Source organism: Sphaerodactylus townsendi, linkage group LG14, assembly GCF_021028975.2.
Source record: "Sphaerodactylus townsendi isolate TG3544 linkage group LG14, MPM_Stown_v2.3, whole genome shotgun sequence".
Classification (NCBI taxonomy): Eukaryota; Metazoa; Chordata; class Lepidosauria; order Squamata; family Sphaerodactylidae; genus Sphaerodactylus; species Sphaerodactylus townsendi.
The window spans coordinates 27,520,158-27,534,651 of NC_059438.1; the positions used below are offsets into that span (position 1 = coordinate 27,520,158).

Consider the following 14,494-nt stretch of genomic DNA (forward strand, 5'->3'; position numbering starts at 1 on the left):
GTTCATACCAGAAGTGGCATGAGTGCAACACAACATCCTTACCTCACTGCCCTGTCAACCAGCAGGAGGAAACATGTGGTCCAAGGCGGAAGGTCTCCTACTGGACTCCCTAAGCAATGCTGGATCTTTTTACTGGATCTGCCAATGACAGATACACCCTGTCCCAAACAAGCCGATTAATTCCACCCAGAACACTGGCTTTCCCCAATGGCATCACCCCTGTCTTACATAGATCTTATTTTCATTGGCTCTCCCTTACCCACTGCATCTGGGCATCATGATCAAGATCACAGATCTGGAGTTCGTGTTGAAGAAACAAGGGACTGGGCATCATCAATATATTAACAACACCTCCTCCCAATGCTACAGATATTCTTACTTCACTGAGCAACCTGAGAAATGCAGAAGGCACGGGTGACAACCAGACCCAAAGGAATCCCAAATCCAGTTCCAATAAACACTGAAACTCCCCAGTGAACAAGTATGACTAGACAAAAAAGAATAAACTCCCTCCGCTGTCCTTCTAACCCCCAACTTCTCTCCAAGCACTCAAATAAGAGGGCGTAATCCAGTGGTTCTCAAGCTTCCTAATGCCGCGACCCTTTAATACAGTTCCTCATGTTGTGGTGACCCCCAACCTGAACATTTATCCATTTTACAGATGGAGAACACTGATGCAGAGAGTCTTAGGCGACCCCTGTGAAAGGGTCGTTCGACCCCCAAAGGGGTCCCGACCCCCAGGTTGAGAACCACTGGCGTAATCAAAAGCCACTGAAGGATTGGGAAGGACAAACAAGGAAATTCTTATCTATCTGTAAAAGGCAAGTGCCCAGCAGAGCTATCAGTGTGGTCTCAGCTGGGACATTTTCAGGTTTAGGATGGCCCTCGGCACAGAGTGCCTAGGGGCCCTTCTCCTCTCTTACCACATCCAGGACCCCCACTCAGCACCCCTGGCTCAAGCATTCCTTCCAGTTTACCCACATGTGCACCTGCCTGGATGTCCTTCCAACCTTCCTTGACGTGAGCCCCAGGTCACAGTCCCAAAACCAGGTCCGAAGACAGGCTGAAGGGAAGAAGCATCATCCAAGTATAACTAGAATTGCTCCGCTACTCCCTGTTTGAATGCTTTATACAAAAATGGAAAGTTGGGAAATTTTCTATATGCCTGTTATATGTAGACGACAGATGAGAAAAGGTGCAAATGAAGTCCAAAAGTATAACACTTTAAATTAGGCCTGGAAATAAACTGGCAGCCACTGACAACAGAACAGTATTGGGGTTATATGCTCCCTTAAGCTCCACTTAAAATTCTGGAAACTGCATTTTAGACTAAAAGCCATTTTTATGCATTGAACAACTCCCATCTGGAACATGTCACAGTAGTAAAATCTAAGACATGCGTAACAGCGGCCAGTCTGTCAAACATTTCCATGTTTGAGTTGACATCTTCCCCCCTCCAAGGCATTAAATCTGGTGTGCAAAAATATAACCCTAGTGTCCAGGGATAATTTCCACACTGCGGGTTTGCCTCCTGAACAAGGTTTGGACCACAAACCAAGGTGAGGGACCTGCTTTTATTGACCAGCAAAATTTAACCAAAATGAAATTAGCAAAAGATGGTTAAGCCTCCCCAGATACATCAATAGGGCAGAGCAAAGAAGCTGCTGCCCAAACCAGAAGCACCAGAGAAGTTTGGTGCAAGTTGTCCTTTCCCCCTGTCAAAATGCCACTATAGGAGATTTCAAACCGTTTCCCTGTAGGATAGCAACACCATTTGGCCATGATCTAAAGCAGACTTCAAAAACAACAATCAATACCAGGCACATCATCAACCACTTTATGTTTTGCATGCAGAGTCAGACACATCTTGGCAGAAAAAGTCAATTTCAGTCCTCTTTCTCTCTTCCCTGGGAAGCCAGAAGCTCCTGTTAAGCCAAATCCTGCTCTAACATGATTTCCTCCATTGCCCTGAGCGTATTCTGAACTTTGGCACCTCAGAGTGTACTATTGGCACTGAAGAGTGTACTATTCACTGGCTAGATGAAATTAAGGTACTTCCAGGTTCCCAGATGATTCAGGCGCAAACTGCTTCTGACCAGCAAGGATACTGCTGGGGTTCTCACTGGCCAGCCGCTGCCTGCCAGCTGAGCCTCCGTTTTCCCAGCTTTCAACCCAGCTCAAAAACCCTCCCTGCTAATATGCAAACCAGCTAGCTGCTCTCCAACAGACCTCATTTCCTCTCTTCTGCTAGACAGGAACCTACCCCCTCTAAATGCATTTTTCCTGCTGTGAAATCATATCCGATGTGGTGACCAGCGGTAGCATGCAGAGGTGGTTTGCAATCACTTGCCTTCACATCACAGTCTAGTATTACTTAGAGGTCTTCCACCCAAATATTTACCAGGGTTGACCCTGTTTAATTCTGAGATCCCCTCCTACATCTAACCGTGAGAACACCAGGTTGACCACACCACATGCAGAAAACAAAAGTGGCCAAAGGGAAGGTAAAGCAGCCAGCCCGTCACCCTGGAAGAGGGCAGGGACCAAAATAAGCTTGAAACCAGGACACAGTTTCATCTTCAGTGACCGGCAGGCAGCATAATGTCTTCCTAAGACTCTTGAAATGCAGATCCCAAAAGGAAGGTACCAGACTTTGGACACCATCATGAAAGAAGCCAGAATACTGTAGTGGTTAAGAGTAGGTGGATTCTAATCTACAGAACTGGGTTTGATTCCCCACTCCAGGTTTGATCAGCAGACTGCTATCTGGTGAACGAGATGTGTATCCGCACTCCTACACTCCTGCCGGGTGACCTTAGGCTAGTCACAGTTCTCTCAAGAACTCTCTCAGCCTCACCTACCTCACAAGGTGTCTGTTGTGGGGAGAGGAAGGGAAAGGAGCTTGGAAGCCACCTTGAGTCTCCTTACAGGAGAGAAAGGTGGGGTATAAATCCAAACTCTTCCTCAGTCAGGCAATCTACTGCCAAATACCAGCACAAAACAGGGGACGCTTCTTTGCACTGTGATTATGGGCTATCACCAGGGATTCCAGCTGGCCACAGTCCATGGGGGACTAGCAAGGCTCTTTTTATGTTTGCAACCTGGAGTGAGTGAATGGCGGGAACGGAAACAAGAACATAACGTAGTTATATTTATCACCCAGAGGTGCTAGGATCCAAAACATGCTCATTCACATAGATTATAGCAGGATAAGAATTTTGGCTCAGATGCCCCAAAAATTCAACACGAGGAGGTTGGCATGCCAGGGAACAAGGGCGGCGGCGGGAAAAGAGATGAAGGTTGTAGACACTGGGAAGAAAGGGAGCAAGCCTCAATCTGCCCTAACTGGTGGATCCAGAAAACAAGAAACTATTTCCCACATTCCTGGTTCCATCAACGCTGCCAGCATCCATCGCACGGGATCTCCTCAATTGCTTGAGTGGAGAACTGATCCCATGTGCAGAACACACTGTTATGTCTGACTGATGTATTGAGCCAGGAAAAGATGGAAGGGGAGACTACCCCTGCCTTAGGCCCCATTTGCTACTTTAAACCCCCGTCCATGATAGGAATTGGACTAAAAAGGCCCCCAAAGCACAAGGGGCTGCACAGGCAACCACACCACACTCTACCCATGCCCAGAGAAGCAAATACCCCAGCGCATGGAACAGTGAAAACGTTCCAGGAAAACAAACCTGGCAAGAGGCGGAATTCCGCACCAAGCAGCTCAAGAGAGATGCTCTGGCCCTGGTCCCTGTTGCTTGGGAGGCTCGCCCATGAAACTGGTGGGGAAACAGAAGAAGGGTTTCCCCGCTAAGCCTCATCTACCTCACTGGGTTGTTGTGAAGTTTACATGGGGGGGGGAGGGAGGCCGAGCTCCTTGGAAGGAAAGCGGGAGAAGCATGAGTCAGAAAGAGACCGAGAGATGCCAGCGATCTCGGAGGAGCGACGGAGAACAAAGGGGTTGGTTGGCAGTCCTCCCCTCCCCCAGGCAGGCGCCCAACATCTGCTCGCCAAGGCAGATGTTCCTGGCGTTCCAGTGGAGCCGCTTGGATCGGACTTGAACTTCTGCTGCGGACCCCCTCCCAGGACCCCCCCTCCCCCCGTTGTCTGTGCCCGGCTCCTTCGGGGAGGGGTCTGCTGGGGGGGGGGGGGATCCCAGCCCCGCAAGGGCGGCCTTCGGCAGCCAAGCCTCGGGGTCCGACCCAGCGCGTCTCCTCGCTCCCCCTGCCTGCCCCGCAGTGGAAGGCTGCGCCCCCCGCGCGCACGTCTGAACGCGCCCCTGCCCAGGCCCGGCGCTGTGTCAGCAGCCGCGCTCGGCCTAAAGCGCCCCAGGCAGCCGCGCGCAGGAGCCCCAGCAGGGCGCGCGAAGTAGAGGCGACCCCCCCGCGCCCCCCGCCCCGGCGGTACCTTCTCCGGCTCCTGCGGGAGACTGCGGCGCACAGCATGCTGCGCGCTCCGGCTGCCCGGGCGGCCACCCTCAGCGGGGCTGCCGCTCCTCCTGCGCCGCCGCTGCCACCGCCTGCCTGCCAGGCTGGGCATCCCGGCTCGGCCGCCCCCCGCGCTCCATCCTCCGGCACTCCCACCCCGGCGGCGGGGGAGAGGGAGAGAGGGGGCGGCGGGGAGGAGGAGGAGGAGGCGGCGGGATGGATGGGGAGGGGAGCCTGGGAAGTGTAGTTTGGCGGCGCGCAAAGGCGCGGGACTTGGCGCAAGGCTTCGCGGGGCTTGTAGTCAGCTGTCGCGGGGAGGGGGCGAGCCGGAAAGATGGGCGACCAGTCCCCCGGGCATGGGTGCGTCGCCGCCGCTGCCGAAGGAGGGCCCGGGGGCGAGGAAGGGGCCCTGCTGCCTGCGGGTCCCTCTCTGGAGGCCGGCCGTGGAGAGGCGCGGGGATGCGCCCTCGGCAGAGTCTGCTCCGGGGATCCGGCCTCAGCGCCCGGTTGCTTAAGGGAGACAAGCCGTGCGTGCGTGGCGGCTCCTAGGCGGCGGCGCGGGATCCAAACCCGGCCATCCCCTGGCCCGAGGCTGCCGCAGTCGGATGCGCCACGCAGGCCTTGGTAGGGGGGAGGGGGGGGCAGTGCTGGATTTCAGCTCCAAACACAAACCTCTGCAGCCATTGAGCTATATGGAAAGTCCAAGCCGGGGTGGGGAGGAGGAGGAGGAGGAGGAGGAGGGGGGGGGGCGAAGGCGCGCCCATCCCCTTGGGAAGCCCTCGAGCAAGCTGAGGCCAGCCCTGCAGTGCAGACTGTGCTTGGCTCAGATCCCAGAATGATAACTGCGGGGGGACCCCTCGTGATGCCTGTTCAGTCACGCCTGCCCTGCAGGGCTCCTTTGGTTGAGCAGGTTTCCCCATAAATTGAAGGGCTCTGCAAACCTGCCCTTCCTTTTGAGGTCCACCTTGGCTGTGACCCTTTAGCTCAGGGGTAGGGAACCTGCGGCTCTCCAGATGTTCAGGAACTACAATTCCCATCAGCCCCTAGCAGCATGGCCAATGCTGCTAGGGGCTGATGGGAATTGTAGTTCCTGAACATCTGGAGAGCCGCAGGTTCCCTACCCTGCTTTAGCTTAATAGGGTGCAAACATGCTGGGGGGGGGGGGGGAATGCCCTGGCCCTTGAATAGGATGTGTGGAAATGAGCAATTGAAGCTTTTCCTGCCATGCAAGTCGATAACATATCCTAGTACAGAACATCCATTCATCCTCTATTAAAGAGACATGACATTTTTACCTCCAGGCAGTTGGCAACCCAACTTCCCTACCCTTTAAATTTTTTTAAAATTAAAATAATTTGGGCCAGACTGTTCCCTGCTCTTTTTGAATGTGTTCTGCTGTGTGGAAAGGAAACATTTATTGGGAAGCCTGAGATGATGAATCCTGGATTGTGGAGGTAGGAGAAACTTAACGCAGACACACCAGAGTTTCAGGCACATACAGTGAATACACAGAAGCAGGGCAGGCACCAGGAAGCTGCAAAAATATTCACCGCAGCGGCGGCCAAGAAAAGGGTGCCGAAAATTACAGTTGTCTCATCATCTTGCTGTATTGAGGAAACCTGGACAATAATCTCCTTTCAGAGCTGCTGTTGATTATGCTGGAGGAACATATGGAGCCTGCTGGACGGAAAAGGACTCTACTGAGGACTGGTTGTATTTATAACACTGCTTTGTGCTTTGCCATGTCAGCATTGTGGGCTTCATTGCCCTATTTTGGCCACCTTGGCATCCTGTTAGCCCCCTTGAGAAGGGTGGGGCGGCAGTAGTTAGTGACTAAATCTCCAACTGTGCATAGTTGAGCAGATTATTCATGTAAGGGACTTGTTACTGGCAGTGATCAAAAGCAAAAGAATGGTGTAGGAAGAATGCACTTTTGTTCTATAACATTTGAAAGAGCGCTGGGTACATTGTCGGTGGGCAGAAAAGGAAAATGTAAATACAGCTCTTGACAGGCTATTTAAAGGAAACAGTAGTCGTCATCTTTTCTTTATTATCTTTTTCTCCTTTTACATTTTTTGTTTTATTTATGCTTATATTTATAGCCCACCCTCCCCCTGAACCGCAGGGCTCAGGGCGGATGCCAACAATTTCAGATTCACTGCGTGAATACATGAATTGAAACTAAATTAAAATCTGTATTGTCGAAGGCTTTCACAGGCGGAATCATTACTAGTAGGTTTTCCGGGTTGTATCTGAAGCCTCTGTGGCTTCAAATCCTCTGAAGATGTCAGCTACAGATGCAGGTGAAACGTCAGGAGAAAATGCTACTGGAACACGGCCATACGACCCAAAAAACCCACAACATCCTAAATTAAAATCATGTATCAGAAGCACAGATTGAGAGTCTTGACATGCTTATGTTGGAGCCATGGTTGTTGCAGAGGGCCAAGGCTGCCCCAGGCACTGCAGACAGGCCCACCAATGAGAGTGGGGCCAGCTCCTCATCCCAGAAGTCCTACCACAGCTCCTGGGGAAGAACAGCATTCCCAGACCTGCCTGCTCTTGCAGCAGAAGGAAGAGGTTGGAGCCAAATAGTAGGTTCAAGGCTGCTGTAGCTGGACAGGAACTGTCTCAGGGCTGGAGGAAGCAATGTAAATTACAATCCTGTATATCCAATGGCATGGAAACATATTTAATTCCACACAAATATTTGTGACACTACAAAAAGTGTGTACTGCCACCCAACAGAATAGACCAGATTGGTGTAGTGTTTAGAGTTGTTGGACTAGGATCTGGGAGACCTGGGTTCAAATCTCCGTTCTGCCATGGATGTTTGCTGGATGGCCTTAAGCCCATCAGACACTCAGCCCAACTTAGCTCACAGGGCTGTCGTGAAAATAAAATGAAGGTGAGGGGAACAATATAAACTATTCACCGGGGAGAAAGATAGGGTATAAATGAAGCAGAAGAATAAGAGTTTGGATTTATACCCTACCTTTCTGTCCTGTAAGGAGACTCAGGGTGGCTTACAAGCTCCTTTCCCTTCCTCTCCCCACAACAGACATCTTGTGAGGTAAGTGGGGCTGAGAGAACTCCAAAGAACTGTGAGTAGCCCCAGGTCAGGAATGTAGGAGCGCGGAAACACATCTGGTTCACCAGATAAGCCTCTGCCACTCAGGTGGAGAAGTGGGTAATCAAACCCAGTTCTCCAGATTAGAATCCACCTGCTCTTAACCACTACTACACCATCCCTTCAAGAACAATTTCTTTGCACTGAAATTTGTCAGGGTGGTAAAATGAGAAGAAAATTCCTCCTACTTAGAATTAAGGGCATGGGTGCAACATACCTTGTAAGAAAAGAAAATCCTTCCGCTTGCTTTTTGTCTGGCATCTTTAATTGTCTGGTGTTGCTGAAGTATACAGCAACACCCTTCTCATAAAGCCACAAATTGCTGATGGTATGAAATTTTTTAAAAGTGTCAACTCATATTTTTCTGTGTTCTCTGGATCAGAGCAGCATCAGCCTTCCTTTCCTTATTTTTTTTCCCATCCATTGTTTTAAAGTGTAACGTATTTGGAGAAAACAGACCTCCTCTCCCTGACTCTCCTACTCACATGTTGGCGGGACCAATCTGTGGGTCTGAAAGTCTGTGAAACGCAAGGGCCATCTCCAAGTAATGACTCAAGAACAGGCCTGGAGGAGCTGTCAGCTTAATCCAGACATGTTTGCTGTCTGTCTTCCTTCAGGCAGAAAGAAAAAATGGTCTCCTATCTTGTCAGGTCCAGTCCCATTGTCTGTGCAGAGTGTGTGGGTGGATTCAGTGCATGCAAATAGGCAAGTCTTTAGTAATAGGCGTCTTTCTGGCTAGAGATAGATTCCATGCAGTGATGGGATTCAGCAGGTTCGCACCACTTCAGCAGAACCAGTTGTGAAAATGGTGCTTGTAAACAACCAGTTGTTAAATTATTTGAATCCCACCACTGATTCCATGGAACTGTCGTTTGCTGGCAGAGGTTTGAACGAGAAACTGCATTGATATTTCAGGCCTGTCTTCTTCAGATAGTGAACCCTATTTCTTGCTTCCTTCAGGTTGTTGTTTCTTCTTGTATTGTTAGCATTTTGCTGTGATTGTGGCTTGGCGGAGCAGAATCAGCTGCACCTGCTCTCTGCAAGCTTGAGGAAAGGTGGGATGTAAATATTTTCATTACTAAATAAACCATCTGGTGTCAGGCCTACAAGTGAATGAGGGAAACCTCCTAACACAATTGTACTCTATTCCATCTCTTCTAACCTTATAAAGTTCCAAACAGAATAACATCAGCAACAGCCCTGATGCGTGTGAATATGTCTTCAGCTACCCATTTCAGGGTAAGGAGCATCCACAGTATAGAGGCAGTGATTCCCGCCCCCAAACCACACAAGAAAATAGAATGTCTGTGTTGTCTAGCCTGCCTTTGGAGATTTTCTTCCCAAACTGTGCAGTCTGTGCCCCACCTGCAGGGGTGATGTAGATAGCAAACATAGAGCTTTTTTTTCACCTTTGGAAGGCCTTCCCCTGTGAGGCTTGCACCTATCTTACTCAGTGGCGTACCTGGGGACTAATGCGGTACATTGCAGGAAGGGCTTCGACACCCCAGGTGCCTGCCACTTCAAGCAGGTCACCCAAATTCTTTTCCCCCTGTGCCTTCTTCGCCTGCTAGCCTCTCGCCTGCCTGCTGAGTTCCCATCTGGCTCACTCGCTGCTCGCTCAACCTGCTCGACAGGCCTGCCTGCTGCTCATCCCACCCACTCACCCCGCCCGCTGCTAGCTGCCCACCACCCACCCAGAAGGACGGTGCAATGCGGGGGAGGGGGTCTAACTTTAGAACTTGCTCCAGGTGCAATTTTCTGAAGGTCTGATTTTTTCTGCCACTGATCTTACTGTCCTAGGAGCCTGGCCAAACCTTTTCTCTCACACATATAAAGCAGTTTTGTGGTTTCCTTCTAGCCTGGGAACTGTTTCATGGATATCATTTTAGGTTGCTGAATATTGTTTTGTGCTATTTTAATGACCCTTGGTTTTTTTTTTTAATAGCTGTGCTTCAGTGGTTTTTAATGTTGTAGCTGTAAGCCTCCTTGAGCAGGTCTCTGAAGAGGTGACGTATACATTTTCTAAACAAATCAATAGAACTACTTAACTTCACATGTTTCCTTTAGTGCCATTTATATAATAAAGCCATTTACTGGGAAAAAGCACAAATGTACAAAGCCATCAGTCCTTGTTGGGTTTCTGTTTCTGGCCTTGCAAGCACTATTGGAGTATCTGCACAGGGTAACATGGGAAGGTCATTGTTGTGGGCTGCTCTTGAAATCATCAGGAAATTTCAATCAGTTCAAAGCTCTCTGGCATTAGTAAGGTATTAACAATTCAACAGTCATGAGATTCTTATATCTCTACCCAGGGCTCCAGATATGTTTCCAGGTTCAGTTCTAACTTTGACATCCAGCTCAGAATAAATTCTAGTTATTTGCTTTCCCATATGTTCCTCTTTAGATATTAGTTCAGTAGATGATGGTCAGCTCCCAGTTTTCTTACTGTCTGACGCGCAAGGGCTACACAGTTGTGGCACTGACGCTACCTGTGGAACTCCCAGCTTGTGGGAGCCAATTCTCCCAGCCAATTCTCTAGGCAACATTGTGAGCATCGCCATCTGGTGGCTGCTAGTGGCACTGATCCTGATGGTTTGCTTCTTCTGTGCCCGTTTAGAATTGCAGCTTAGCTGTTCGGATTTTGTTCCATGAGTCTTTTTTTTAGTTTTCCAACAGAATGCAATCATTCCTCTGGCTGCTGTTAATAGGTACCAACATCGTTGAGCTTCTTAGGAGGATTTCCTGGCAAAACGCCAAGTAACATTGTTTTAGCAATAAAGGAAAATGTTTGTTTAATTATTTTGAGGCTGTTGACACTTTTCCAAGTTAATAACATCCCATTAAACCTTTGCGAAAGGAACAAGCCATTCCCCCCTCGGGGAGGTTGGCAGCCTTAACGTAACTCACGATTGCTTCCTCTTTAAGACGAAGCACACTGCCTTCCCGCAAGAAGCGCGGGGTCTTTCGGGAAGCCGAGTTCTGCTCTGCGGCACCCTCTCGTTCCCTCTTCTACGGATCAATGTGCTTCACTGCAATTCCCAGAATGCAGCATTCGAAAGAGTTCTCAGTTAAAGGGCCGGCCGCGCAGGAGGGGGTTGTCGTGGCATATGCAAGAGGTAACCAATGGTAGTGGGCTCTTCATAAACTGATCTTATACAGGGTTACTCAGAAGTAAGTCCCGCTGCGTTGCAGAACTGATTCTCGAGTCTGTAAATGTGCATGCTTGCGCACATTGCTGGTGGGGCTCAGCCTGAAGTCTGGCTAGCAAAACGGGCGGTGCAGTTTGGAGGGGCTGTTGTTCAGAGTCTGGGTTCGGACCCATTGCTACATTTTCAGCAATGCCGCAGCAGCGGCAACGTCTGGTGGTAGCTGGAAGCCGACACATTTTCTTTAAAATGTAGTGGAGCCCTCTGCACTGTGGGGGATTAAGTTGTTGTTATTCCCGCCCATATATGTTTTTCTGGGTTACAGCCCCTGACAAAGCAGATTCCAGTACGCAGCAAGAGCTGCATGAATGGAAACGTGTTAAGTCTCAATCCACTTTCAATCCACTTTCACAATTGTTTGAAAGCGGATTTTGCTATTTCGCACAGTAAAATCCACCTGCAAAGTGCATGGAAAGTGGATTGAAAGTTCATTATTCTGCATGTGTGAAAGTGCCCAAAGTAGTTCTGCAGGTTAGTCTGGGGAAGCCATTCGAATGGCACCTGCAGGTCTCATAAAATGCATTCTAGCATAAGCTTTCTTGAGTTAAAGCCCCCTTCATCAAATGTTTGTGGATTCTGTGTTCTAATCTTGCCTTCCTCTCCATAATTGATTGGGTGACAGTACGATTCACACTTCATCTGGAAAAGTGAGCGCTAATTCATGAAAGTTTATGCGAGGATGAATTCTCCCAGTCCTTAAGGTGTCACTCAACTCCTGTTTTACTGAAATGCTGCCCTAAGTGGAACCCTGCTGGATCAGGCAAGGGTTGCCAGCAGAGAAAACACCCTGCTCCTTTAACAAAGACTTAATATATATGTAAATAGGCGGCAGAAGCTTTTCATTGCCTGGAGGTAAATAATATCCCCAGGTAAATAACATTCCATAGAGCCTCAGTTAAAGGGACAGGACACTTTTTCTCCAGTAGTTTGGCAGCTGTTTGTGATCTGTCTAATCCAGCATTGTGTTTCACACAGTGGTCAACCACTTGTCCTGGAAAGCCAACAAATCAAGGCATGGAGGCCGAGGCCCTACCCTGAAATTGCCTTCTATCCACTCGTAATCAGAGGTAGACAGCCTCTCTAGAAGTTCAGTTTTGTCATCATGGCTAATAGCTATTCATGGACATCTCCTCCACCACATGTGCCCATTAGACAGAGAGGCTTAGTGCATCATTAACCCCCCCACATCTGTCTGCCAGTATATATGGACACTGAAGTTCCATGGGGGATAAAGATGCCCAGAGATACTGTAATGAAGCAAGTGACATCTAACCGATGTTAGGGAGCCCTAAGCATCATTGTTACCCAGGAAGTACAGTCTCACCCCTCAGCCCTGACTGGTGCTGCAAAGGAGACAACAGGACACTTGCAGGCCATATGAGTTAGGTTTAGAGTTACCAACCTCCATATGGGGTCTGGAGTTCTCCCTTACTACAACTGATCTCCAGACAGCAGGGATCCGTTTCTTAAGAGGAAATGGCAGCTTCAGAGAGCTGATTCTTTGGCATCTCATCCCCAGCGGGCTTCCTTTCCTCAACCTCCAACTGACTTCCTCATTGGCTTGTCGTTGAACACTGAAGCTATGCTAGAAAACCCTGCAAACAGTTGTTCTAGAAAGCCTATCAAACTTTTAAAAGCCTTGTGTAAGAATTGGGATGGTAAAAGACTGTTGGAGACCATCCAAGAAGCTACAGTGGGCTTGGCCAATGGAGAGGATCTATGTGGGCAAACCTTATTGGTGGTGGTCTAGCCCAAAAAAATGCTCTTGTGTTATTTATCTTTATTTTATGTATTGATTTCGAATCCTCTGAATAGTGTTACATTTAGTTTGGTGACCAAAAGTGTGCTTGAAGTGTTGAAATAACATTCTTGCTTAACTTCATGATCAACAATTTGGGAAAATTCAGAGAGATTCTCTTTTTACCATCTTCTGTACCTACAGCTAAATAGCATACTTTTGTGGTAGAACATAGGCTGCTAACACTCAAAGCTCATGTACAAAATTGTGGCAGGTGTTTATTTTTGTGAAGGAAAAAACAGATCTTGTAATGGAAAGGAACTTCCACAGGTATGATAGTGTTGTACACCATGATTTTTTAAAAAATCAAGACCCTCAGTAATTTGGCCTTTGGGGAACAGTAGTGACATTAACTGGGTTGATATCCAGGTTGTGCTGAGAGGGAAACACTGTGATTTAAGTCCTCCCACAATCTTTTATAGGTATTGCAGTCTAAGGATGCTGAAAAAGCCAGAACAGCAGCAGCCTCTTTAAAACTTGCCTTCCAGCAGCATACATCTGCTGGTATTTACAAAAGCTTCACTTCACTGCTGATCAAACAAGGACTAAAATCTGTAGTCCTGAAACCCAGATTGTGAACATTTCCTGAAATGAAAGCTCAGACATTGTTTACGTGCCTTGTAATAGCTTGGCTGTGATAAATCATGTTTAATGACGGTATTGAAATGCACTCCCTTTACTCAGTATCCACAAAAGCAGTAATTGGAGTCTGGACCACCTCTGTGGTTTTCTAATTGTTTTTAACCTGTGTAAGCTGCCTGGAGACTCAGGTATGAGGCAGGGTATATTTTTAAAAATACATAAATATAAATAAATGAATGGCCATGAGGAAACCTCTTGATGGTGCCATGGAGGGTCCTGTTAGGATCACTCCTCTAGACAAGATTACCAAGCAGGATCCATGACAAGATTTTGAACCTAGATCTCTTGATCCAATTCCCATACTGTGTCTAGCATTGGCATGTTGACCCTTGATGGATCCAGGAATCCCATTTACTTGTTCCCTACTCAGTCTATCCACTATTTTGTAACTTCTGTATACTCTTATCATTCATATCAATGATAACATGACTATGATGGAAAAGTTCCCTGGAGTATTATACAGTGTATTTATTTAGGAGATTTTTATGCCTCCTCTCCAGACATCATTACAAAAGAAGCCATTACAATTATATTAACTGATTTAGAATGGACAACAGTTTCACCAGCGCTTCAATTGGCTGCTGACAGAGGCTGATGGGAATTGTAGTTCCTGAACATCTGGAGGCACGCGAGAGGTTCCCTCACCTTTATTTAGTCAGGAATCGTGTTTTCCAGATAAATTAGAATCCACTTCCCATCAGCCCCTACCAGCATGGCCAATTGGCCATGCTGACAGAGGCTGATGGGAATTGTAGTTCCTGAACATCTGGAGAGCCGCAGGTTCCCTACCCCTGGTTTAAAACAAACTGCTTTTGTTCTTGTTTTGCTTTGATGTGCATAGTATACTGATTCTGTGTTTTCTAACTAGCTTGTGAAGACTCTCTTTGTATTTTATTTGTATTTCTGAGTGGGGAAACCTTTGATGGACTCTCTTCTGACATCCTTAACAGTCCCCCAAGGCAGAGACTGGTTTTGTGTGGATGGCCGGAGAAGCGATGGAATGGACAGTCATTGTCCTAACATGCCAGTATAAGGACAGTGTCTTTGCCTTCCACAGAGGTAAGGGAAGAATCCAACCCCCCCCCCCTTCCACTTGGGAATCAGAACCACCAAATTGCATAGAAACTTGGCTCACCCATTTGGGCCGGAATGAAGCTGGAGCAAAGTTGGAGCTTAATTCCATTTTTAAACAACATACATCTTAGCTTGTGCCTCCTTGGAAGCAGGAGTTACGTGTAATAATTTTAGGTCTTAATGGTCTCTGTTTCAGTATTCAATTTCCTTCTCT

At 48.1% G+C, this 14,494-nt stretch overlaps 2 protein-coding genes across 9 annotated transcripts in view; one reads left to right on the forward strand and one right to left on the reverse strand.

The window, feature by feature from the left end:
• Positions 1 to 4,641, reverse strand: part of ST3GAL2 (ST3 beta-galactoside alpha-2,3-sialyltransferase 2) — a 51,495-nt gene extending 46,854 nt beyond the window's left edge. The window contains exon 1 of the mRNA XM_048515466.1: positions 4,411 to 4,641. The gene's annotated coding sequence lies outside the window, so the exon portion shown is untranslated. The remainder of the gene's footprint in view (positions 1 to 4,410) is intronic.
• Positions 4,642 to 7,624: 2,983 nt separating this feature from the next.
• FCSK (fucose kinase) overlaps positions 7,625 to 14,494 on the forward strand; it is a 32,038-nt gene continuing 25,168 nt past the window's right edge. For 2 of the 8 annotated variants that reach the window (XM_048515253.1, XM_048515259.1), the window contains exons 1-2: positions 9,589 to 10,731; positions 14,157 to 14,265. In XM_048515253.1, coding sequence (XP_048371210.1) covers positions 14,187 to 14,265 — 79 coding nt within the window. In that variant the 5' untranslated portion in view covers positions 9,589 to 10,731; positions 14,157 to 14,186. Of the gene's footprint in view, positions 8,616 to 9,585; positions 10,732 to 14,074; positions 14,266 to 14,494 lie in introns of those variants that run through there. The other 6 variants (XM_048515258.1, XM_048515260.1, XM_048515252.1 and 3 more) reach the window with 6 other exon arrangements.